The sequence below is a fragment of the Phragmites australis genome, chromosome 19 (genome assembly GCF_958298935.1).
Source record: "Phragmites australis chromosome 19, lpPhrAust1.1, whole genome shotgun sequence".
NCBI classification, from domain to species: Eukaryota; Viridiplantae; Streptophyta; class Magnoliopsida; order Poales; family Poaceae; genus Phragmites; species Phragmites australis.
Window position 1 is genome coordinate 25,185,583 of NC_084939.1, and position 27,285 is coordinate 25,212,867.

The 27,285-nt window shown below is 42.0% G+C and overlaps 2 protein-coding genes and 1 pseudogene across 2 annotated transcripts; all 3 read right to left on the bottom strand.

Moving 5' to 3' along the window:
• Window positions 1-283: 283 nt before the first annotated feature.
• Window positions 284-2,504, bottom strand: LOC133900307 (uncharacterized; annotated as a pseudogene).
• A 6,622-nt stretch (window positions 2,505-9,126) lies between these two features.
• On the bottom strand, window positions 9,127-10,167 carry LOC133900618 (uncharacterized). Its single transcript, XM_062341816.1, has 2 exons — window positions 10,035-10,167; window positions 9,127-9,911 (listed from the first exon to the last, which is right to left on the bottom strand). The coding sequence occupies exons 1-2, from the start codon at window positions 10,096-10,098 to the stop codon at window positions 9,586-9,588; spliced, it is 390 nt and encodes a 129-aa protein (XP_062197800.1). The 5' UTR covers window positions 10,099-10,167; the 3' UTR covers window positions 9,127-9,585.
• A 10,155-nt stretch (window positions 10,168-20,322) lies between these two features.
• LOC133900695 (probable serine/threonine-protein kinase PBL8) lies at window positions 20,323-25,751 on the bottom strand. The gene is made up of 6 exons (XM_062341907.1): window positions 24,928-25,751; window positions 23,327-23,661; window positions 22,546-22,681; window positions 21,641-21,777; window positions 21,400-21,523; window positions 20,323-21,078 (listed from the first exon to the last, which is right to left on the bottom strand). The coding sequence occupies exons 1-6, from the start codon at window positions 24,980-24,982 to the stop codon at window positions 20,633-20,635; spliced, it is 1,233 nt and encodes a 410-aa protein (XP_062197891.1). The 5' UTR covers window positions 24,983-25,751; the 3' UTR covers window positions 20,323-20,632.
• Window positions 25,752-27,285: the final 1,534 nt, after the last annotated feature.

Genomic DNA, 27,285 nt, shown 5'->3' on the forward strand with positions numbered 1-27,285 from the left:
ACAAAATCAAACCTGGGGGTTGCAACAAAACAACTTTTGGGGGGAAAGTTAAAATCCAAGTGACTTTTGGGGGGGGTTTTGTATTTATCCCAAAATTTAAAGATGACACTCTACCCTAGAAGAACATTGGGTTGCAGCTCATGTTCGGAGAGTTTTTTTTTTATTCCTCAGATCTAGGGGATAAGTTGTAGTATTTAAACGAACGCCCGAACACAACGCACACTACACACACCACCACACCCCTAGAGCGCACGCTAGAACTAGAACCTATACCAACACACGTCTACCAGAGATTCACGAAGATTCCAACTCCGCTAGCGACGAACGCGTCGCCTCTCTTTGTGGTCCATGGACGCTTGAGGATACCTGCAAATTTATTTTTGGAAATAAATCCCAATGAGACACCCGAGTCCGATCCCAGGGATCGAACTCGGGCGGGGAGCGCTCCACCGGAGCTCGCTACCACTGGGCAACGAACCCGTTCTCCATGTAAGGAGAGTTGGCAGCCAGTAGATTCATACAAAGCACATGAGATCCGGTCCATAACAACGACGAAAGCCATGATCATTGTGCAGTCAGCGTTTGGCATGACGGTAAGGCTGAACACATCTTCTCCGAGTGTCGCTGCTCCGGCCTTTTTCCTCGTTATCCGAGCTACCTCCTCGCCATCGCCATTTCTGATCTTGCAGCTTCTCCTCCAGAAGCTGCCTTGCACCCTGAAGCTAGGAGCCTGCTTGGCATTATGATCTGATGATGTGGTGGTACATCCTGATCCTACCATGTACACCTCTGCTTCGTCAGTGCTTTGTGCAAGTGAGCATTTCCTCATCGAGAAGAGCTGTTGCCGTCTGGTGCTCCTCTTGTCGCTGGCTTCTTCTGATGCTCTGTAACAATTCCATTGGTCGTGCATGCTGAGAATCTGTCACAGGAGATGGCACATGTTTATTGTTAAATTGGCAGTAGCAAAGTTGTTTTGATTGGTCAAAACTGGCAGGCAAAGAGAATTAACCACGGGAGATACTACTAATGCTCCATTCCATCCTTATTGTTTTGATGTTATTGTCGTATTTACACATCTTACAGCTGTGGCATTAGAAGCTGCGAAGAAAAGAGGTATTGTTAAAGCCGTAACAGAGAAAACAAAGCATTTTGTCAGCAAGCATTTGGACTAGCATTCTTGAGTTTTTCCCTGCATTTTCCCCCATAGAACTTGTCATATTTCCCGGCCTAAATCTTGCAGAGATGTCAAATCTCCGAACATGAGTAACAATGCATCGCAGGTTTGGCGAATCATTTGCCAGGATAACGATTAGTAGACTTGGATTGCAGATGCTGCAAATGTGATTTTTTGATTGACCAGTTGATTTGGATCGCGTTGCATGATCTAAAAGAAATGCGGTAGATATAATTGTCCACCTAACAAGAAAGACAATGCATCTCTTGGGATTTATTTACACGATGGAAGATTGTCTACTCTGAATGGTGTTGTCAATAAAAAAAAATCCCTAGTGACGCAATCGATTAATTATGAAAGTAATAATCAATCACCTGAGGGCGGAGTGCCAGAAGGGGCGCGCCGTGGCCATCCATGAGCAGCAGCTCGCCGGCGAAGAACTTGCCCCGCCGGGAGTAGTTGTCGACGCGGAAGGCCAGGTTTCCCGCGGCGTCGTGGACGGAGAAGCCGTCGGTTCCGATCCCTGGAAACCCATGCTGGACCACTTCCAGACCGTGTACACCGCCGGGTGATCCGCAGCGCGCCTGTCCAGGCCACCGCCGGCGCCGTGGCGAACGACGTCTGCGCCGGAAGGGTGGACCCGCGCGGTGGTGCGCTGGGGCTCGATCGAGGAGGCGCAGGGTGCATCGTTTGCTTCGGTTTGGCTGATGTGCAATAAGGTTGCGATCGGTGCGTGTGCTCCTCTTATATTGATAAATCGATTGAAATAATATAAAATATATAGAAAAATATATAAATTTTAAAAAATATGAAGCACATTTTGTTAGATTCGTATTAATGTCGTCTACATATTAAAATTATATGCATGTATAAAAATAATAATATTTTCTTCATAATTAAATAAATGTGTTAAATATTAATAAATTTATAAATAAATATTGAGATGTCTAAAATTAGTGAATATAATTTTTTTAGTCTTATTTTATCATGTTTTGTGAAAAAAAATGAACACGTTATATGCGCATCAATCCGCATAGTATTTATGGCGGCTGTTAAAAAACAGGCATCTGTTTCTTTTTAAAAAAACCAGGCAGCAGCACAACCGTCTTCATCCTCTGTTCGCAGTTTCGCTCATGCTACAGCTCCAGCATAACAACTCACTCTTACCTGTCGCCTTCCTCCACCCGTCTCTGATGGAGCTCCTATCATCATGCTAACTTAATGACCTTATCATTCTGCAGCTAGCACTGCCCCACCGGCCGTCCTCTGCCGTCCCACTCCTGCTCTCGCACTCACCTCCTCCGTCGGTCCAATTTACTTTTCCCGTCATCCTTTAAACTCGAGAAGCACATCAACCACATCAACGACCCTGAAACCTCCTCCTAAATTCTAAATCTTATTGGCCACCGTCGCTGATTCAAGTACCTAAAATTTAGAAAGCCTGTATATATATAGACTTGTACAAGTTTGCTGTGTATTCAGTGAGGCCAGTCCAATCCAACGGCTGCTCGGTGTGCATGGATTAGCTTGGATCCTTGCAGCATGCATCGATCAGTTGAGAGTGGTGAGTATGCAGCTGCGTGGCATTCCACCTGTCAGACCCTCATTCGAATCAGTAGCCGGTACGTACATCTTTTTAATAGAAATAGACGTTATAAACATGTATTGATTAAAGTATGATATTATGATATAATACAGAGTTTATTATAATAAAGACACATATGCATAATTAAACAAAGTCTCATAGCACAATGGAAACAACGCAAAAGTGACTCCAACAGGCAACTTGAGTACAGATAAAACCAAACCTTCCTACTCTTTATCTTCACCTTCGACGAAATCAGTTTTTGGATCATCCGAATCCACATATAGCGATAGTGAGTACATAAGGTACTCAACAAGTCCTACCTCAAAGGGAGATATTAGATGTGTAAAGGTAGATCAATGATAAAGCCGCATAGTCTTTAGGTTTTACAGAAATCTAGTTTTCGATGCATGGTTCAATTTGCAAAGACTATCTTAAAATATTTTTAAGGAACACATAAGTTGTGCTTATAGGGTTGTTGGCCCTGAGAGAGATACTTTCATCCCGTTAGTTCCCACACTTTTTTCGTTAGTGGACACACAGTCTGGGACACTCTAGACACATAGTCAACACTTTTGAAAACACGAGTAGACTGTCCACTCACACGTCAAGAAAAGACGCATGCTGAAAAGCTAATCATGTGACTGAATCATAGCATGTACTTGACCGAGGACACAACTATCCAGATAGGTTTAACACTCTGCAGAGGTTATACACTTTATCCACAAGATATACACAAACTCCAACCTTAGCAATTAGTGGAACTGTCATAACGAGATACAACGTCCTCACAACATGACTACAATATCCACCCATGGGGCACTAACATACCAGGGGCCTTAGGATATTTACGAGAAGGACTACTTAATAATCCTAAGGCTCTGATATAGCCTTAACAACATCACTAGCTGGACATTGGGTTACGTGCTGCCCAAGTCTTCTCCTTATCCTCGTTGTCACTACTGGCCTCCGAGTGGGTACCAAACTAAGTTGAAGGGGTTAGGTCAAGTCCTGTCCATTCAGATCATATGGTTGTGCGATTGAATACTATATAGGATGTCACAGTGAACCGGTCCTTATACGACCGAGGCAAGTGTATCCCAGCAAGAAAACCATAAATACGAACCTTGCTCTAAGGTTATTATCACCTTTGTGGGGTAACTTACTCACCCCTGTCAAAAACATACTAGAGTTTCCATAAACATATCTTACACACATACCAAGCACACAACATTTGGCACTATTTGAAAAGGCATGATTAACATATGTAATTATCTTGGTTCTTTCATTTGAGTAAATCAATCATAAGTATGCTAGTAAACAAGCATTTATTCAAACAATCATTATAGTTGATGTTGGGAACCTTCTAGGGTTTCAACGCAATAAATATGACAATTTCAAGGCATGGCATAAACAAGCTAGGTTATAACTACATTAGCATATTTTTAAAATTATAGTTATTAACTTAAACATGCATATTCCTATAATTTGAAACGATGGCTCTACAGGTTATGTTTAAAAATATAGGATCAACAAGATCAATAGTATAGGACTTGCCTTCATTGAAGTCCTTATTCTCTCCTTCTTCAAACTTCGGATCCCTGGGTCTTCCTCGAACGTGCCTTCCTCTAACAAACACAACAAATGGTGAAAGTGCACACACAAGAAATCAATCGAATGATTATATTAAAAACTAATTAAATTACAAAAATTATGAAATTGACATGATTGGGTAGATCTCGAATTTAGATGAATATCGGTGGGAGAATCATCGAAAACAGAGCTAGGACGAAGGAGAAACAGGCTTTAGAAGTTTTGTCGGGGGAGAAAATCAGAAAAGGAAAAGGAATATCCTCATAATGTTCCTCAGCTCGGCTATGGTGAAACGGCTCAGGGTGGTTCGGCTTGGGGCTGGGTGCGGCTCGGTCGGACGGCTCGGCTCAAGAGATAAGGAGAGAGAGAGAGAGAGAGAGAGAGAGAGAGAGAGAGAGAGAGAGAGAGAGAGAGAGAGAGAGGCGATAGGGGAGGTGGGCGATGTCGACGTGCCGACGACGGAGGGTGGTGGCGGGCTCCGGTGAGCAGCAAGGCAGAGCAGTGGCGGCTGGATCCGAACTAGGGTGGGACGGATCTGGCCAACGAGGGAGAGGGCGAGGGCGAGGGCCCCCGGTGGCGAGGAGGCGGCAGCTGGCGATGAAGGAGGCTCTAACAGAGTGGGAAAGGTATGTGATAGTGTTAGGGTTTGAGGGGATCTTAGGTAGGCTTCTAGGAAGGAAGGAAGAGAAGCACGGTGCTCACCGACGGTGGCGGCGCAGTGGGAGGGAAGGTGGTGGAGAGGAGAGGTGGTGTTGTGCGGTGTGGAGGAGAGCGGGGAAGAGGGCACTGCTCCTCTTTATAGCGGCGACGGCATGGGCATGACGGCGACGTGGGGCGCGAGGCAAGGCGTGGGGTTCGAGGTGGCGTGGGCCGCGAGGATGGCTGCGATACGCGGCAACGGGACGGGCGGCACGATGCGGTGCAGAGCAAAGAGCGGCGCCGGTTCACGGGGATGGAGAGAGATAGAGATTTCAATATTTTGATTTGATCTGATTTTTTTTTTTGGGAAAAAACAGGTGTGACACCACTTTTATGAGTTGATTTCGATCCAATGGTGCAGGTACTGTAGCTGGGAGAGAATTAACACACGGGCCATCCATCGGGGTTCTTAGGAAGTCGAGTAGGAGTCCGATAGGAAGGAAAATGGAGCGCCCGTGTTTTGCAGTATGGTTATGGAGGTCGAGTGTGCACCGTGAAAGGAGAGTAGTTGTGCGGGGTAGCTTCAGTAGTGAGAGAAAGGAGACAAAAGTGGAGGATGTGGTGGGTGACTGGCCATCACTAAGTCGATTCGCTGTGGTGGGGCTAGTACCAGGTGATGAAAGCTTAGTTTGGCATCATATCGACATCAGCGTCGGTCACATCCTCAGATGTCGTTCACTTAGCGGTAGTATTGTGGCATTCCCAATCGATCCTAGGGGCCTTTGGGTAAAAGGCCGGTGGCGATGTCTTTAGTGTCGGCTCCTTGAAGGCGTTGACTAGGAGAGACCCTTACCATGGATTTAGCTTTCTTCTGCTTCAGAGCATTGTTGACCATCTCAGGTCTAGTTTAGCTACGTAGATGGTCAAAAGTTGGGTCGTCTCTGTGGTGCTTTAAATCTAGTTTAACTTGGTAGTTTGTTTGCTATGTTTTGTGTTTTTTACTCGGTTTTTCCTCAATTAATTGAGCAATTCAGCCTGTCAAACTTTTTTCTTAATTAATACAATAGACAACTCTCCTGCCGATAGTACAATAGATTGACGAGCCTTCATGAAAGGAATGTGGATGTGGGATGGGACAAAGTCCTTTTTAAAAGGTGGGTGAGCATGTGGTGGACTGAGGCCAATGGTCTACAAGTTGATATTGCTAGGCTGTTGTACCATTTTCGGGTCGTGCCAGCGTAGATTATTGGGCCATGCTGTACGGCCCATAATGTCCTAGTTCTAGCCCAGCTCGGCATTCAGATCTAGCCAAGCGGACGTTTGGACACCTGGCCCACTTAACAGCCACTGCAGTTCCGTCTTCGCCTGTTTTGCTGGTGTTTGGTTCAGTATTCTTCAGACGTGGCTTCTCCTTTGGTCTAACCTCAGTGGTGATCCTTTTTATGTTTTTTAGAAATATAGGTAAACATGTAGATGCACATACATACTCATACCATCACACACACTCATATAACGTCCACTAAAGATCGAAGATGCGCAACTTGGAGATTCACGAAGTCACTACAGATAGGGATAGCAACAGGGCCAATCCCTGCCAGAGAATGTTTCTCCATCCCCAACTACATTTAGCTATTAGATTTGTAGGGAAGTTTTCTCCTATCCCCATCCTCATGGAGAATTTTGAGAGGATCGGGCGCCCAATGAGGATGTAAAATTGAATCATAGTTGATTATTTCTATATATTAACAATGTGTCTATAGTATAAATAAGTAATTTATCGATGTGTACAATGGTAATACAAGATGAGTTAAGTATCATAGGTTAGGCAAAAAAATATAAGAGTAATTTATTATTTTCCCCACATAATGTAATGTTTGTACATTTATATACAAAGATATATATATCTGTGTGTGTGCGTGCGTGTGTGTGTGATATCGGAGATATAGTGGGGAGTGGGGACGGTCCAGTCCCCGTCCCTATATAAGTTCGTAGGGATTAAATTTTCTCATACTCATCTCTTAATAGGGGTATTCCTCACGGGTTATCGAGGAACAGAGCCCCATTGTCATCCTAAGACGTCTCACTATCGACAAGTACATCACCTACCATTGAAAAAAATCCATTTTAAATATACAAGAAGTAAACTTGAGATTTAATCTCTAGTGTGTAGAGGTACAACCACCTAAACTAAGGCTTGCTTCTAATAGATACCAATAGTGGTTGACCATGGATCCACTTTGCTGATGTTTTATTTTCTAATCTGTTACTACCTGGAATGATGCAAGCAGAATTGAGAGGCAATCAAACCAAATGTGTGGGTGTGCAATCGACTACAAAACTTTTACTGTTGGACCATCGACCATGCTCAATCACTGGTCATGTATTTGTAGGGAAGATAACGTCTTAAACAAGGGTGAATTAGAACATTTAAAAACTAATTGGTTCTAAAAATTTCACAAGATAAACTTATATCAATTTCTATCTAAATATATTCTTGATTTACCTAATGTGTATACTCTACCGTTCAAAAGATTTGTAACCTATAGTCATTCCTAATGAACCACTCTAGGATGTAAATACACAAAGATAAGTTACAAGTATGTAAATACGGAAACATAAAGATGATAGAGAGAGCAAACTCGGCATAAGTCTACGTTGGAGCACAATAGCCACCAAGGCTATTGCTCCCGGACGACATCCAGTCTCGACTCTTGGGTCACCTAGGCCTCAAATAGGTTGAGCCACGAAGGTAAAGCCTCACCACAAGCCTCTCTTCCGGTCATTTGCCCTTTTTTCACTTCGGAGTTTGAGCCACCAAGTCAATGGTCTCCACATCCCTTTACAAGCGTCTTGCTGTCGCTTCACGCCAAGTCAGATGGTCAATAAGTATGAGCCACCAAGATTCACAGTGCCAGCAACTCACCAAGACTCTAATGTGCCAATGTACCACTTGGTACAATGTAGGATCACTTCTTGATCCACTCTCTAGACAACAACACCTAGCAATAACTCTCTCTAAGCCTAATAGCACTAATCACTCTCTTAATATTGGGCTTAATTATCTTGAATGATCATTTTTAGCACTTTAGTGGGTTGGATGTCTTCTCAGGTGTATGTGAGCTTCTCTGAACTCCAGCACACTCAAATAGCCAAGTGAGGGGTATTTATAGCTCCACCCTGTGAACTAGCTGTTGCTCCAACGGCTCAAATAGACTGTGAATACCAGATGATCCATCGTCAATAGAAGTACAAACGCCGAACCATCCGGCGTGTACAGTGGTAGCAACTAGCCTTTTGAACCCCACTCAAACTCATTTGTGAACACCGGATGTTCCGGTGTAACCACCAACTTCATCACCGAGCTATCTAGTTTGTAGACTTGAGCGGACCAAGCCGCTTCTCACTGTGTATTTGTCTGGCGTGTATAATCCTATGATCACCAGATCATCTGATGTGTACAAACACACCAGACTAGCAGTTGCAACATCTCTTGAAAAATATTCTGATGAAACCTCTAGTGTACATTCCTCTTCATCGTCGGACCATCTGGTGTGTACAACTCCTTTCTCCTCTGAAAACCTTCCGAAAAATGCTTCGACGAAGCCTCCAGTGTACAGTCCTTCTAAGCACCGGACCATCCGGTATGTACATCTCCTCTCTCCACTGAAAAACTTCTAGAAAATACTTTGACGAAGCCTCCAGTGTACACAACGCTCCAACACCGAACCATCTGATGAGTTCTTTGATTTTCTCTTCTGAGTAAAAACACTCTGATGTGTATTCTTTCTAAACACCGAACCATTCGATGAGTACACCCTACTGAGCATCGGGTTATCTAGTGAGTGAAATCTTTTATGAACTCGTCCAATTTAATCTTTCTTGAGTTCGACCTCGGTGACAATAGTGTAGCGAACATGATTTTATAAAATTTTAGTAATAAATAATAATATAGTTAATAAGACTAATATGTACGTCAACACCCTCCAAAAATTCATGTTCGCTGCACTATTGCCACGTACTGTTAGTGCTAAGATGATAGAACCCAACAATAAGATATTTTGAAGTGGAACCCGACAATAAGTTAGGCACTAGCACTTGGCTATCATGAGTCATGCATGTCAGACCACATTTGCTGACTCTGTAGACCGGCCGGAACGTACGAACAAATCCATAGAACGGTTGTTCTACAGAAATCAGTCTATGAAAGGATGCAAAACTGAAATGTTTCTTCTAGAGAAATCTACTGCTATGCCCTTTTCTTCTTTTGGAAACTCACAGAACTAATCCGCTCATTGTCTGAACGAGTAACTAAACGTTAATCGTAATGAAGAATTAAGTACACAGAAATATGTTTGAGGGAACACTGTAATCAATCCCGTAAAAATAAATGGTGCTATTGTTGAACATCCATCTCACATGTCAGCAGCTATGACACCTTTAATCGAAGGCTCAAAAGTCTCTGAAAGAACACAAAAGTCATCAAAGTTTTCACTATGTCTGCAACAGCTAGCATCGTCAAACTTTTGAATTTTTACTCATGCCGACGTATCTCTGCAATCAGATGAGGACATGCCGTGCGTGAGGTCTGGATGGCTCACGACGGCTGGGAGCAGTTGCTGGCGCCGCAGCCGCAGGTGCGTGGCGTGAAGGCGCACTGCCCGAAGGGCTTCCCGGGGAGGTTGCAGTCGATGGCGTAGCAGCAGTTGGTGTCCACGCAGCTGCTCGAGTTCGACGCGGCGCAGCACCGGCACCCGTCGCACAGCTCGAACGGCTCGTACGCCTCTGCCGTCGCGGTCGCCGCCGGCAGCGCCACCGACCGGTACACCACCCTCCGCACCGGCACGTACTCTTCCGAGGATGATCTCCTCCTGGCCTGCTGCTGCTGCTGCTTGCCGCCGCCAAAGTACTCCTTGCCGGCTCCTGATTAATTACTTAGGGGATTAGAAACTGAATCAAGAACATGATCGGTGAATGATCCGATCGTACATGCAGCACGCGGTCGGTTGATCGACGGCCACAGATAGGCAGCAGCACAGCACGTACCTTGAGCTTGGAGGGAGGTGAAGAGGAGGGTGAGACAGATGATGGAGGCAGGGCAATTAGCCATGGCTATGGTTAATGGATTTGGCTGTAACTAGTGGCTGTTGGTGTGCCACAAGCTGAGGGCGATATATATATACACTACACAATACAGAGACTTAGTCGAGGACAGAACTGAGGGTGTATTTGTATCCAGAGATTAAAATTTCATCGAAATTTCAGAGGAATAAAATATCTAATTTTAGAATTTTTTTTCACTAATAGATAGGATAAAATTTCGATGAAATTTAATGAATTAAATTAAAATCCTTGTATGTATCAATCAGAAGGCATTCATACGTGTTTAATTAAATATCAAGTTGCACACACAAAATCATGAAAAGGCGAGTAGAAATCAAAACTGATGCCCGTTTGATTCACAACTTCTTTTTTCCTTTTAGGGGACCCATCCGCTTCAGAAACTAGATTTGGGTAGTGCATCTGACCGAACTCTTGGAAGTCAGTATATTAGCACTGGTGGTTTCAGCAACAGGGTAGAGTGCTCGAGGAAACCTCTGGAACTCAGAAGGCACAAGTTGTTTCAACAACAGGCCGAGAAGAAAGAATCACTCTATGAAAAGAAAAAAAAAACGAATGCTTCAGTGTTCAACAAAGTTGTGCAGCCATCGAGCAATTGAGCGAGCAAATGTTTAGGTATATCGATCTCCAGAGCTTTCATATTGCACATCAACAGACGAACACGGGTAGCATCGAAACAACGTCGCGGTGGCCACGGCAAAAGCGGTCCTCCCCGCTGGCGCGACGGCGCTTTGCCTGGTCGAAGTGACATCGAGTGGCCAGTATTTTTTTCTGGATTGTTATTTTAAAGAATGTTTTAGTAATGTTCCGATTAACATAATTATTAATTGAAAAATTAAATTGAAATATGTCTTGATTTATTTGTGACGAGTGATTGATAAAGTTGTTATTTTAGTTTAATGATTTCAAGGTTTTCATAGGAGTGTCTATATATTAAAATTGTGATCATGTCTAATCTAGTTAGAGAAAAAATTGTGTTGGAAGTTTTATCTCTGATTTCAGAAAAATTATACACACCAGAAGTTTCGGTGTACACACCGGAAGTTTTGGTCCTTACTGGAAGGTCTGGTGCTAGGGTTTTGTGCACGCCGGACCATTTCTTGCATAGAAGAATTTCAAAGGGTTCTGTGTTGTATTGAACATTAGATGATCCGGTGAATACTCCGGAAGTTTCGGTGATGACGCTGGATCATTTTTTGCAGAGAAGAATTTTTCGAAGAGTTATGTATTGTATTGAAGATGTTCACACCGGAAGTTCCGGTGTTTACTCCAGAAGTTACACCGGATGTTCTAGTGAAGAGCACAGTCAACGGAGGAGGTTACACACACCTGATGTCCAGGTGTGCAGACCGGAACATTCGGTGTTCACAATTTCTGCGTGTTGTATTGACAACTAAAGATTCTTGAGTTGGATTAATTGGAGATGGTTTAGATATATATGTTTACTTATCTTATGATGTGTAGGTGATGGATGTAACTTAACGGTCGACGGCAAGATCGAGGCTAAGCAGGATGCTTGGTGCCGGACGATAAGGAGGTCGGACGAAGTCAAGGGTGATCCTAACAGTACACGTGAAAGTCAAGCAAAGCATGGGAGATAGATGAAGTCGACGTGCTGACAAAGTTAAGCAAAAGGGATACCGATGCAGGTGACAAGGCGGCCAGAGGGATTAGGAGCGGGAGAGAATTGTTGGCTGGTAAGATCGCAAGACGACGTTTACATGGCATCATCGCGAAGCTTGCGTCGAGGCGAAGCTATGTCGTGAAGGTGTCGCGGCCGTTCAATGGACGGAGCCGAAAATAGACCAAAATAACTCAGTGGTAGGTAGGAGGCTCTTGTAAGCAAGGAGTATTTTGGAAATAAGGAAACTTAGCATCCAACTCTTCTTGGAGAGTTTCTTCTTCCAGTGTTCCACTCTTTAAATCGAAGTGTTTCTTTTATCAAGTTGTGATCTTTTATGGCAATGACTCATGGATCGAGTTTCATTGGAACTTAGAGTTCATATATAAACATGAGAGCCATGATTTCCTTTGTGTTCTTAATTGCAACTTGCTTCTTTTCAGCTTTTGCTTTCGCTTGAGTTTTGAGGTGCGTTGGGTGAAACAAAGGAGAAAGTCATTTGGTTCGAAAGAATTTGGTAAGACGCCAATTCACCCCTCCCTCTAGTCGCCGTTCTCGATTCTACAATTGGTATAAGAGCTATGTTAAATCACTAGTTGACCTTAACTGGCTTTGTGATCCGTAGGCGATATGGAGAGACATAGGAAGATTCTGCTCTTTGATGGTCGTAATTTTTCGTATTGGAAGGTGCGCATAGAGGCTTATCTCTTAAGCTAAGGATGTGCAATATGGGAGGTTATAGACTCCAATTATGAGATCTCTTCTGCTCGTACGACTCAGGCTCAAATCAAATTGTATGAGCCCAACAACAAGGTCAGAAATATTTTGTTTACAAGCCTAAGGCTTGAGTCGAAACGAATTTGACAGGGAAAAGCACCTCTGTACTACCCGTGAGTTTTGGACTACCCTTAGCGTTTTTCACGAGGGTAACAGCCAAAATCAAGGCTAGACGTCAGAGCGCATACAACCAAAAATATCAAATGTTTGTGTAAGGTCCGGTGAATCCTTGGATGCTATGTTTGCTAGGTTTGATGAAATTATTAGCAACCTTAGATTCATTGGTGTTTTGCCCTATTCTGACCATGAGAGAGTGATCAAGTTTCTCTATACCCTTGACCGTAGCATATGGAAGTGAAGATCTTTAGCATTGAAGAGTCCTCCAGTTATGACATATTGATTTGTGATGAACTCTTTAGCAAGCTCAAGTCCATTGAGATAGCCAATGTAGCTCGGATAGGCCTAGAAAATCCCCTATCTCAGAACATGGCGTTGGTTTCAGGACCTAACAGTGTCGATGCTTCATCCTAAAGCGTGGCAATCTTAGCAAGTTTGAATCACGTTCTTTAGATGAAATTTTCTTGAGATATTTCCTTCATGATCATTCTTACAGGGTTTATAATCTTGACACTAACACTATTATGGAAGCCTGTGATATGATTTTTGATGAATCAACTCTGTGTGCTAGTTCTGCTTTCAAGTGTGCAGGTGACAAAGACATTGGTGAAACTATCTTCATAAATAGCAACCTTCCAGCTCTCGATGGTGATGAGGATTATCCACTACTTCCTTCCATGACACTTGTTCTCGAGTAGGCTCTTACTTCTTCTATTTCGGTAGAGGGTCCTGCAACCTCTACTTCCACTTTAATTGCTTTCGAGCTTGCACCAGTAGCAATTGAGGGGGAGATCGTCTCACAGCGTGAGGCTCCTCGACACATTCAGTGAAGACATCCCCCACAGCTGATGATCTGCGACCTTGGTGAGAGGGTAACGAGATCCAAATCTGCTCAATATGCTCATTTCACAGATTTTGCATTCGTTGTTTCTTTTGAGCCCCATGATGTTGGACACTCTCTTTCTGATTCAAATTGGGTCAATATCGTGCATGAAGAACTGGAGAACTATGAGCGAAAACAAGTTTGGGTCCTTATAGAGGCACCCCCGAATGTTCACACTATAGGCATAAAATGGGTTTTCAAAATCAAATAGGGGGAGGATGAGTCTACAGTGAGAAACAAGGCTAGTCTTGTGGCTCAAGGTTTTAGTCAAATAGAAGGGATAGATTTTAGAGAGATATTTGCTCCAGTAGCTAGATTAAAAACCATTAACTTTAGAGAAATGCATGTATCTCTATTATGAAATTGTGAAGCCAATTAATTTTGCTGAGACACAACAATTTTCATAAGGCACAAGTTCGACAGATAACATAGCTAACATAACAAGCCACATGTTGACTCCAGTAACTAAACAATCCACATGTTCGATAAATGACATAACAAGCCACATGTTTAGGCTGATAACATCACTGATAATTCATAACCGACAAGTTTGACTAAACAAAAGCAACTACTACATTACAAAACCATGCTTTCACGGAGTCATGTGATTTGGGCCTTGCAAAAGCATTAATGACGGAGGCCTTGCAGAAGCTGTCTTCAGTGGAGGTGCAGTAGAATGGACTAAAGCACTTGCAGTCGCAGTTCCTGACACTGTCACATTGACCCTTGCACTTGAACCTCCTCTACCTTGAGCCTACAAATGGATTGATGCTTGACCACCTGGATGACTTGTAGTAGTAGCTTTTGCAGCAGTCCTAACAATCCTTTGTTCAGGCATTCTAGGCTGCATTTGTAGGAAATAGAAAGTTAGACATGCACATGAAGGAAGCAAATGAGAGAAAAGTTAAAATTAAAGTTCACTTTACATTATGAATCGTTGTTCCAGTGCTCTCAAAGTATAGACACTGCTTTATTTTCTTGGATGTTTGACATTTCATGCTTATCGAAGGTCTTTCCTTTCTCTTGCCCCTACTGATACAACTTTGTTGAGATGTTGGGACTATCATCGTAGCTAGTGTAGGAGGTCTGGCTGGCTTGCAGTTGCAGTAGACCCTTTCTTTGCAGTACAAGTCAACTTATTGTGACCAGTGCCCTTGCAACTACTGCACCTAATGATTGTACCAACTTTAGAGATTTTGCCAGGCTTCCTTTTTCTCTTGTTAGTCTCTTTTCCTCTCCTTCTTTGGCCTACTAGGCATTCTCAACCATCTAGGTGGCAAAGGTCTATCTCTGTCTGATGTAGGCCAATGAGTCTTGTCTTCAACAGGTTGTAGGCAGAAGTCATATGTCATCTCGTACTCATCCACATGGTAGTACTTAGCTATAAATTCTTCCAACGGCCTAGAGCTATAGTATATGGAAGAAATAACATGTGGATAAGGCAATCCTAACAACTGCTAAAGCCTACATGAGCAATTTTGGTCATTCAGATTCATAGTGAATCTGTGTTCTTTGTGAGTGACTTCAAATGCATTATTTCCATTGCTAATGGCATGGCAAAACCTTGATCATGTGATGTATGTTTTCAGCTTCTTGAAAGTGTTTGGGCATACCACACCAGTCCATTTTTCACCCTTTGCCCTATTCTCTTGAATCCTAACCATTACTTGGCATCTAATCATTTCAAGAATATTGATAATAGGAAAGAACCTAGATCTTAAAATCCAATGGTTGAAAGACTCGTACATATTGTTATCCACTGAGTCACAGAAAGACTCTAACTTGAACTAGGCTCCACTCCAAATATGTGGATCAGTGCCCAGAATTGCATCTGCTCCTTCAGGTGTCTGCTCCCTTAATTTGGCCATATGATAGTTGAAAAGGTTCATTGATGGAGATTTGGCACACCTCCAAAACATTTTCTAGAAGAGACTGTCCTTGAGCTTTTTCCTCCAATTAGCATATATGTGTCTTGCACACATCATATGCTCTACCTTGGGTGCCCAGCTATCCATAACATTCAGAAAGCCCTGAAAATGCAATGTCATAAGTTAGAAGTTACAACAAGCTACACAACAAAGTGTAATCTCACAAGTTAGTAGTGCTTACTTTCTGTTTATCAGATATGACAACTCATTCATCACCATCTCCAATCTTCAAGTCATTGAAAAGCAATGAGATGAACCAGTCCCATGACTGATTTATCTCCTCCACAATAGCTCATGTAATTGGGTACATTTGGTTATTTGTATCTCTACCCAATGCACCCAACAACTCCCCATTAGTTAAGCCCTTAAAGAAACAACTATCAAAACCAATAATCTTTCTGCAGCCACCAAGAAAGGCCTTCTTACATGCATCAAAGCAGACATAAAATCTCAAGAAACAAGGTCCACCATGTATGTATCAAGCTTCACCACAACTGTACTACCTGGGTTTCTTCTAAGCAACTCAAGCTGATAGTCAAACACCATCCCATACTCCCCCTTGGTTGAATCATACATTTTTTTCAATACAATGGATTTGGCCCTCTTGATCTTGGAGATACTCACATCTACAAACATTTCTTCTTGGATTGTTTCCCTCATAAGCTCAAGGTTCCATATAGGGTTAGCCTTAATGAACTTATCATACTTATCTGCTATCCTCCTAGATATGACCATGGAGTTATGTCTTCTAGGAGGGCATGTGTGTTGATCTTTGCATGTGGCCAGATACCACCTTTCAGATCTGCTGGTCTTTGAAAGATGCATTACCCATTGCACTTGGGCCAAGTACATACAACTCTACACTTTGTTCCCTCATTCTTCACACATTTAAGTATTTTCCTTTCAACAAGCCCATGATTGACCACAACTGACCTAAACTCTGCTTTGCTACTAAAGTCATTCCAACTATGAAGTGAGATACTACAACCTTACTATCAAACCTAGAGAACTTTCTTTCCTTTCTCACAAGCTCTCTATCAGGGCCTTCTTCATCATATGAGTCATCATCTTCATTGCTGTCAAAGTAAGGAGTCTCATTTCCATCCTCAAGGCTTTCATCCATTGCTTTATTGGCTACTTGCAGTGCATGCACATTCACAGCTTCTCCATCCCCATCAACAACAACTATATTGCCTGTCTTCAACTTTTTCTTAAATTCTTTCATATCAGCTCTTATCCGGGTTGCTTCCTCATCTTCTTCACTGCTTTCAACATCACCAGGCATGTAATCACTATCTGTGCTTGACTCCACATCAGTTGCTACCCATTGATGATACCTCCTAACTGCTTAAATGTCCTTTTTCACTTGCTCAGGAGAAGACAATTTTTTTAGTGCATCTGTTACCTCAACATTGCCTTCTTCTAAAGTCAACAATTGCAACTCTCCTTTCTTTGCAGCCTCTTCCTCCCAGTCACTGCCTTCCTGCTTTTCAGACTCCTCCTCTTGTTCATCCATAGCAACAAGCTCGACAAATATGTTTGCAACCCCATCCTTAGATATACAATCAGACATTTGCTTGCATGACTTATCGTCTACCAAAACTCTAAGACCATTCACTAATTCTTTATCAGGGAAGAGCCAATGCAACACCAAAGGATCACTTGTATCGAAATGGTCTTTAAGATGGCCTATTACCTCAGGCAAAGACAATTTATCACGCTTGATGTAGAAAATCTCTTCTCTCCCACCGCAATAGTGCAGAATCTTGCCATTGTTAAAGAACCCCTCCCCCCCCCCCCAATGGAATCGAATCGGAAGATACTCCAACGGATCCATCCCTACATTGACCAAAATGTGCCTTAAATCCACCAAAGTAGGACTACAACTTCAAAAATCGCTAAAGTGCTTCGATCCGAATGAAAGGCCTACCTCTCCACAGGATTTGTTCCCCAAGCGCGTCTACTTGGTCGCCTTCAGCTCCCCATGTCAGCCTACACGTTCCGCCGCCATCTTCTACAGTCGCTGTCGACGAATTGGGCAGCAGAGCTCGGGCTCGGGCTAGGGTTTCACAACAATCGTTTTGGGGAAGAAGGGGCAAATGAATGGATGAGAGGAGAGCATGTGATTTAGACATGTCGCGACGAGCCAACATAGCCACATGTACCAGCGTGGATTATAAAATCGCCACCATGTCGACTTTAAACCGCTTTGGACGAGCTTAGGGTATACAATACGCCGGAATATGTAGTTTGGGGTCAAAGTTGCCTGGTTTTACAATTGAGAGTCAAAATCGGACAAACACGATAAATGCAATTGCTTAATTCTGGAAATTAAACTAATTGTGACCAAACTAATCGAAGATAAGAAAAAGAGGAATGAATCAATGTGTTTCGATGTTAAAAGTTGTGTAGCCATCAAACAATTGATCGAACAACCATTGTGCGTGCCAGTTAACATAGAGATTGATCTTTTAGGTATCTGATTTCTGGAGATCTTGAAATTGAGCACCAACAAACAAATATGGATAGCGATGCAACCTTAATTCGTCCTTTTTGCACCAGATTCTGAGCTTGCCAGCATACATGGTGATCATTTAGGTGTTTAGGTGTCCTAACCCGTCCTTGATGTTTTTCCTTCAAAATGATTGTCCACTAAATAAAAAGAAAAGCATCACTTGGTTGTGACTAGATAATGGTGCACATCGACTAGCTGCTCTACCAACATTCCGTTCTGCCAATTTTGTGAGTCGGATTAGATACCTGAACCAAATGGTGACACTTGTTTGGTTGCTTCGTTACATCTGCTTTCCATAGACAGACTTTTGGCTGGGTTAGATACCCCCTTCATTATCAAACCGGGAAAGCAGACACTTTAGTTTGCCAATGCTTAACATCTGGCCTTCTTCACCACCTCACACACGACGCCATGTAATGCGAGCGATGATGGGGACGACGACCATGGCTTGACGGCACTAGGAATTAGTATCTGATTGTGATACCATACAGTGATTGAAAACGGCATCCGATGAACAATTTTGCTCTGGATTCTCATACCAGCTTGAGTTATGCATGATGATCATATCATTCCGTGAAATGTTAGGCCGAATCTATGGTGGTTATTGTCATGCTGAAGTTCATTGCATTAGCACTATCAGGTGCAGCCGATTATTAGTATCCAGGGTCATGTGATGGGACCAAAGATTATCATAGTGCTCCATCATAATCGACACCTTTACAACCAGAAACATGGTGACTAAACAGTGGATGACAGACACGAACACAACGAGGTTTCTTAGTTGCAAAAGAAAAAAAAAACAGACAATAATCGATTATCGTATCTTAACCAAGCCCGTAGATACATTTTCAGTACCTTACTACAACTATATTCCGACTAGCAATTAAGCACTCACAAAATCACACAAGGAGAGTTCAAAACCATGGCCATTCGTTGTGAATGTAGACGAATGAAAACACAACTCCACAACTGCAAAGGGGCACAGCAGGGCGCACGACTCACTCAAGAGCATTTGGTGAAGATTACAAGAGCTGCTGATGGTTTCAGTCAAGCATAGGTTTTGCTTCAGTTGTGTAGTGCTTGCTCTTCCAGCATCTGGGTGCTGGTTGGCTGAACAAGTTTCAGTAAAATTTGTTTTCGTGCCTTGTTTCAGTTCAAGATTGTTTTAGTACTTGCATAATGTGATGTTCCCTGGTGCCATGTCACACTGTCACCTGAAGAAGATTAAAAAGAACCGAACTGTTCATCTGCACTATGTTTTAGTTTCATCAATCCTGTAGCCCTGAGAAGATGTATCAACACCAAGAAGAGCTGAAAACATGCAGAGACTAACAAAGTAGTGATAGCAGAGATTCATCTTTGCCATATCATATACGATGATGCATCCTGGCAACGTCAAACAGAGGCCTGGAAGGGCGGGTCTGTAGATTCATCTTTGCCGGCATCAGAGATGTGCAAAAAACCTAGAAAACATCATGGAGACGAGGGATGGAGATTAGAAGCATCGTGCAAAATTTCAAGCTCTGATATGATCTGTACATGAAGAAATTAAAAAAAGGCATTGCTGGGTGTCAAGGAAGCGCGAAAATCGAACGAAAAATTATGGAGAAGGGGGATGGAGCACCGCATCATCTTGCCAAGTTTGGCACTCTGATTCGATCTCTGTAGGGAGATATGAAAAAGTGAAGCAAGTTTATGGGTGGTCGGTAAACCAGATAACGACCACCCCGAACTGCTGTTTTGCAGGAGTCGGAGACTCGCAGAACCACAGAGGAAATGCATGGAGAAGAGAAATAGACCGAAGAATCGCCCTTCAAAATTTCAGAGTGTGATACCATCGGCATCTGTAGAGGGAGAAATGGAGAAGAGAAATTGAGCTCAAGAACATGTGCTTGCAGATGCACAACTTCTGCAAGCACAAGATATCGACAATTCGTCTCTCTCCTGCTGCTACTACTTGCTGACATTCCATTTCTGGGCTACAAGTTTTTGCTCAGGCGGACTGCTGCGTAATACAATCTCATGATCTTACAGACTTGTGCAAGCTTGACACTCTGGTCTGTGGTCATAAGGAGGGTCCCTTAACCACAAAACCAAGAACAGAGGGAATGGTCGATCATCCTTCCATCGTTCTGCAGGCTGGCACAGCCCGGAAAACGGGAGAAAATACCAGTTATCGGCAGCCATCCAGATCATGATCGGAGCTCAGGGTAACAACAGCAACGTCGGACCTTGCACAATTGCACAATGCATCAAGAGGTAACGCGACTACAATTTCAGACTGAAGTCATCGTTCTTCCCTGTGGCAGGATATCAGACAAGAGAAGCTTGTGAAGGAATTGCATACTGATTCCTGAAAAGAGGCTCCAATATGAACACCACCACCATATGCCATATCAACCATCCAACCACTCTTAGTTCAGCCTTTCATTTCTACGGTTAAACCCGCCGCTTTCGGCAGGCCTCACTCTGTCAAGGATACATAAGGCCACAGTGAAAATTAGAGGGCCTTACAAGCAGCAGCATGCAGATCAAATTTACACATCAAAACACCGGTCGAAAAGCAAAAAAGAAAAACCCAAACACACGCAGCACTGGTGCACACATGCACCCACACCATCCATGGTTTAGACTTCGCAATATACAACTGAACCTATTCCAGCATCAACTGAAACAGCACTCTCACCTCACTCTGCATGCAGGGACAGCAGGGGAGCACTTGGGGTTTGGGATGGCCCTATAGTGGACGCTGTTCCCTGTTAGCCTGCGGCGAACTCTATAGTCAGGAAGGCCAGAAGATTGACCAGCTCCATTACTTCCACCACTGCCCTGCAATGGCTCAAGGGTCTCAACGACGTCACTCATAAGAGGCCTTGCCTTGGGGTTCTGGCTCAAGCAGTAGTATGCAAGACTGCAGGCTTTGTGAGCAGCTCTAACTGAATACTGCCCCTCTAGTTTCGGGTCGATGATTTGGAGAAGCCTCCTCTTATCATTGAGCTTGGGGAGGGCCCAGTCAACCAAGCTCTGCTCCCTGCTGGGCCGTGACTTGTCAATGGATTTGCGCCCTGTCAAGAGTTCGAGAAGGACAACACCGAAGCTGTAGACATCACTTCTAGCAGTCAAGTGACCTGCTCATTGGGTAAAAACATGAGAAGACTTCACAGGCTGACAAATATTGCACATTTGCATATTGTTTAGTCACATTTTGCAACAAAATAATATTTCAGTACTGAAATAAGCAGATACTTCATTGAGTGGACATTTTGCAACAAAGAATTATTTTTTATCGAAACAAGCAGCAAATGAAACAAATGTGATCTCAGCTCATGGAGTAGAAGCTATAGTTTTCTGACTGGACAAAATGACATCAAGAAGCTCGTATCCAAATAATCTGCTGATATCTTCTAAAAAAGTAATCACCAACCAAATTTATATAATGAGGGAAGTACCTGTCATCACGTATTCAGGAGCTGCATAACCATAGGTTCCCATCACTCGAGTTGATACATGGGTTTCATCACCTTCTGGACCAGCTTTTGCCAGGCCAAAGTCAGACAGTTTAGCAGTGTAATCCTGTGGCAATGGAAATAAAAGATAAATATAATTATGTCAGACATATATGTACTTCCAATGGATATGCATAGAACTGAAAAGGGTGAAAAAGGCATGAGCAAGTAATTAATACTCAACAGAGTCTAGCAGAATATTTGAGGTCTTGAAATCTCTGTAGATGACAGGCCTTTGAGCATTGTGGAGGCAAGCAAGCCCTTTGGCAGCTCCCAGTGCAATCGACATCCTTGTAGCCCAGGGTAACAGCGTAGCTGTCTCTGAGAAAATAAAGAGCAGGATATGGTCAGCAAACTTCTTTCCTCTAAAATATAAGTTCAATATGTATGTATCAAGGGAAATAGTGTGCCGACATTACTTATAATACATGGTACATGCTAATATTGAGACGCATTCAGCCCTTTTTTGTGTAGGAGATTGCCCATTTGTATAAAGCATCAGGAAATGTAGCAGGTAATGATTAGTCCAGAATTAGAGGAGCATGAAAAAAGATCCACAATAACAAGTGCAAAATAAATTCACAGCAAGGTGTGGGAGTGGCGTAGTGCAAAGATATAAAATAGATTTATTTTAATATCAAGAAGATAATGTCTACATAATTGCATTTGCGCCTAGAGGAAAAAAATGAAGTCGTAAGATAAAATTGGAAATTTCCCTAAAAAGGTCAAAACAGAAATCAGAAAATAGAGTGTAGCCAGCTAGCTACCATCTATAATCAAGCAGAACCAGCAGTTTACCAAGCAAATAATCATCCAGGATGATGAGTTATCAGTAAGTTCAAGAATTGGATGTGTAGCCGGTATTTTTGGACAATTTTGGAAATAAAATGTAAATATCTTTTTTCCCAAAGATAGTGAATCAGGTGCCACTAGTTAAAGAAAACATGCCTAACCATCTGCTGGATAGAGAAGTTAGATCGTAGCAGCAATAAGAAAAGAAAAGAGAGTATGTAAAAATTAAACAGTGGTGTCACAGAAACATGAACTCGTAGACAAGCAGCCAGTGGTCATGACAGATAGGAGTATTACTTCGGAATAAGTGATTTTCTAGACTTCCTCGAAACATGAACTCGTAGACAAGCAGCCGATGGTCATCTTCGCAGCAATATCCAATCAACTTTACTAGATTTGGATGCCTTAACTGCCCCAGGAAATTAACCTCGGTCTGGCAAAGAAACAAAAGATGAGTAAAACTTCTCATATCTTTTTAATCAAACCACAATACTGAAGTTTATATTTTAGGCTAATAATAATATGCTTGAAAACTATCGAACCTGTCTGCACAACATAGCCCAATAGCATTTTCCTAGAAGTCAGTCACACTTGCATATGGATTTCAAGCATAACACATCATGTTTCTTTTGTCGGTAATGTTGCTTAATTCACCCAAATAGCATTTTAGCAGTCAGACACACTTGTTTACAGATTTCAAACATAATGCATCATGTTACTTTGCTTGGTAATGTTGCTTATTCTAAGTACACTACTATGTTTTTAAATTTCAAGCATGAAGAAAAAAGGTATGCTCTTAGTTAAAACAGCATGTGCTACACGTATGTCTGGTTTTTTTTTTTTTTTTTTGCATAGAGTCCCTGATCGGTGTGTTTATTTGTAAGCATCCTTGTTACCGACATGAGCTTTACCACGGGAGGGAACGTGTCTTCATGTGCATGTGCCATACAAAGAAAGTGCATGTACAACAAAATACATAACTAACTTATATCAATTTATTGTATTAATTGTTTAACTTTTTTTGCATGCAAATAACGAAAAGTGAGCTTGACAAATATCAAAGAACTTAGCTACTCACAAGCCATTCTCTGTGCCCTTGATGTCCATCTTTGTTGAGCACCTTAACTGCAACAGGCAACGACTTCAAACCAACCCTGACATTCTCATCTATGTAACCCTTGTAAACAGTCCCAAACCCTCCTTCACCAAGAACATAATCAGCACGGAAGCTCTTTGTGATTGTCTCGAGCTCAAACAATGTGAAGGAAATCACATTGTTGTATATGGAAATGTACTTGGCATCTTCAATTTTCCTAGGTGTTGAAGGATCACTTATATCTGATGAGGTGTGGGTGTGCTTCCTATCTGAAGTAGCATTCTTAGCAGGATCTTGTAATAGGTGGAGCTGCTGAACTGAGAACATGAAATTAAAAAAAGGAAAGATAAAGTTTAAACTATTGCCCATCAGGTATCAACAAAATTGAAGTTACAAGAAATTCTCACATATATAAAAGATAAGAATAACAAAAGCTAGCCACTAGAGGAAATTCTCATACTCAGTTTTATATAGCTAGTATAGGCCACAAATATATTAAGGAAAATTATATAATTCAAGGATCCACGTAGCATTATTAGTATTTACAAACAGGATTGAATGAAAGATAGCTACTCTCATGCTGAAATGCCATTTTTCTATCTCCAATTACACTGAAATTGTAAAAGTAATATAAGAAAAGGTGGAAATGAATGAGTTGCTAACTGCTAGCATCCATTAAATGACCTTTTTCCTAAAATAATACTTCTACTGTACTTATTTGTAAGTGGGAAGCAAAGAAAAAATAAACAAGAGATATACATGCACAAATTGATTACAGTAAGGGTAAACAGGACAAGGAGACCAGATCTACTGCACAGTTGCATGTAAATTAAAAGAACCTCAAATTGCTTAAAAAAATGCAAGTAGCAACCAGAAGATTATGTATATTCAACTTGGGGGAATCATGATTTTTTATTCTTGCGAAATTGAAAGTCAATAGTGGAGAGGAAAGCACATAAATTGAAGCCCTCGTTGGGGCAAGTGCCCTTGAATTTTCCCAATGAATACAATCAAGCAGAATTTGTGATGCGAAAATGAAGACGGTAAGGAAGCACTAGAGAACGGCAACTTGATCCAGGAAATGCAGCAGAGAAGAGATCACAGATCAACAGCCAAGAACTGTGGTAGGAAAAAAAATCAAAAGAAGACTTTCAACAACGAAGATCAAACTTGAGAGTCCTAAGGTTGGACTCGACTTAAGGGGGGTAAAACCATAAAAAAAAAAAAACTACAAAGTCCAAAAGAAAAAAAAAACATTTTGAGCGAAAATTGACACAAGATTTTAATCCAAGCTATCATTCCACACTACCGATTTGGAACAGACACACCGCAAAATAAAATTTTGCAACCAAAATCACCAATCTGAAAATACTGATAAGCCAGAAGCCAACACAATAGAAGGAAATATCACAGTTTCGGCAATTTCGCACGGAATACACCAACCAATAGATCCCAGGAACCGAGAAACAACCTATAAAGATGAAATTTCGATGCCATTCGAAGCACCCAACCCAAGATCCCAACAACCACCGACCCCAAGAGTCCCCAAGAATCTAACAGGCAAAGCAAGCAAGAAAGAATACCTTGCGCGTGCGCGGCGACGACAGCATTCTCCTCTCGTGTCCCGCAGTTACCCATCTTCTCCTCTTCCTCTTCCTCTTCCTCTTCCTCCTCCTCCTTGTGGTGCGGTCGGTGGGGTTCTTCTAATGGCACCAGAGGTAGCCCAGTCTCTCATGCTTGGCAGGTGATACCTGGCTCTTCATGCCATCCGCCTCTTCCTTCGAGACGAGACGAAGCGAAAGCTACTAGGCGTGTGCGCTTCCTCTTTCCTGAGGGGAGCAAAGCTGTATGCTTCCTTCCCGTGGTCTGCGCGTGTCTGCGCGTGTGCGCCGAACAAGGCAACTTGGCAGCCAGGCAGGAAAGGAGGCACCAGCAACCGTTGCAGGGGCGGGGCTGAGCTGCTGGCGTCTGGGTGTGAGACTGTGAGTGTGACTTGTGAGGGTTGTGTGCGAGTGAGTGTGTGTGTCAATGGCAGAGGAAAGGAGAGGTAGAGAAGAGGGGTGAGGCTCTTAAAAAGAGCTGGTATTTCATTTGTTATTCATTAGTCATTCGCTATCGGATTTCAATATCGGATTTGTTATTCATTAGTTGTCTGAGTTGTTTTCAATCCCTCGGTTGGATTTGCTCAGAATGGTAGAAGCATGGTGATGAGTAGACGCAAAGCGAAGTGGGATGGCATTGCGGGAGCCATGGGTGAGGACTGAGGAGGAAGGCAGCGAACAACAGCAGTGGCAGAGGAGACAAGGTCAGGTGTGGCATTAAGAGGCTGTGAGATGTGGTAGTAGATCCGGTGAAACGGAGGATACAAGACGACACATCTAGAGGATATAGAGAGAGACACGAGGATGAAGAGAGACACTAGGCAAACTGTCAAAACAAGAAGATGCATAGACAAACTGTCAACTGAGATTTGGAAAAAATCTCTGACAACTAGAATTAGATAATCTCTTTTAATATAACCTTTACTAGATACTAATGGGTTTAAAAAAGAAAATTAATTTTTTCTACGTTTTCTTTTTACTAGGATTAATGTATTTATACTTTGTTACCAATGTTAGTACGCTAATGAACAATCTATAATATAAGAGATTCGTGGATAAAAAGAATGGGGAACAATGAAGGCACACGGAGTATATGATAAAGATGTTGATGGTTAGTTGGTAATGAAGGAGAGCGCAAAGAGGAAGTTAATGATAAAGGTGAAGCAATAACCAATGACGCTTAACCTTTTTTTAAGGAAACTCAAGTTAGTTGATTCGTAGTGAAGTTCAAATATCGTGTTCGAAATATTGGTTTGCATGTGGTAAGAAAAAGAAAAGCCTAAGCATCAGTGTGGGAATGGAATGGTTTGAAAACACAAATAAAAATGGTATATCTGATGAAATGTTAACAAAATGCACATAACTTCTTGGATGTATTTTCTTTTGTAAGTTAAAGTTAGGTATGTAGGCTAGGTGTTCTTCACCAGATTAGGCAGCCAACAAATAAGGGTTTTTTTTTTGCTGTGTTGTCTGTTGTGTACAGAATCTAGTGTATTACGATAATATTTGCTAATTCATGTATGATTTTGGCATTATGACTCCTAAAAGTTGCTTGTAACTATTAATTACAACCAAATCTAGAAAAAAAAAGATAAATGCTTTTAAAAATCATTGAATGCCAAAGATAGCCTTTAAGCATCTAGCATGTCGGGGATACTTGAAATTAAGCACCACTTCATCATACAATACCATTTTGCCTTGCAATATTATCCTTATTTGTCACCTCTGCGGTATAATGATTGCTGATTATTTTTCCTCTAAAACATATCAATAATCGACAGAGCACAGGACAAAGAGAATGATGGATGATTTTGTTATGAATAGCAACTTATATTTTATGAAAGTCATATTCAGAATATATACATATACATGTGAGCAATATGTAAAGAACGACCCCTTATAACATGAGAGTATTACACACAATCAATATATATCTCTAACAGATCTTATTGAGTGTTAACCAAGTACATTCAGAATAAAAATGATTCGTTTGATCCTCCTGTTAAAAACGGCTCTATAAATGTAGAATATTGCCTGTAACAGTTGACTTACTGGATTTTCTTTGAAATTTTTTCAGTGCTTCAGTAGTAGTTCAAGGTACTAGGATCCATGCGGAGAGGGATCGACCACCTCCCCAAAGATTCCTATTGTTGGACGATTACTTTCACTAGCCACATGTCAGTGTTTATGGACCAAATAAAACAGATGATTTGGGTCCGATACAAATGAGCTCACAGGGAGCTCACTCTGAAGCATTATCTGCTGTCCTTAAATCCCTATTATTACTTGAAAAATTAGTTGCATTGTCTTTTCTGTCACATTTTCTTCAGATAAAAGCTT

Coding starts and splice junctions, on each gene's coding strand:
- LOC133900618 (XM_062341816.1), bottom strand. CDS start 10,098: ATGGCTAATTGCCCTGCCTCCATCATCTGTCTCACCCTCCTCTTCACC. Junction 9,912..10,034: donor CACCTCCCTCCAAGCTCAAG/GTACGTGCTGTG, acceptor GTAATTAATCAG/GAGCCGGCAAGGAGTACTTT.
- LOC133900695 (XM_062341907.1), bottom strand. CDS start 24,982: ATGGGTAACTGCGGGACACGAGAGGAGAATGCTGTCGTCGCCGCGCAC. Junction 21,778..22,545: donor AGAAAATCACTTATTCCGAA/GTAATACTCCTA, acceptor TTATTTTCTCAG/AGACAGCTACGCTGTTACCC. Junction 21,079..21,399: donor TCCTGAATACGTGATGACAG/GTACTTCCCTCA, acceptor CCCAATGAGCAG/GTCACTTGACTGCTAGAAGT.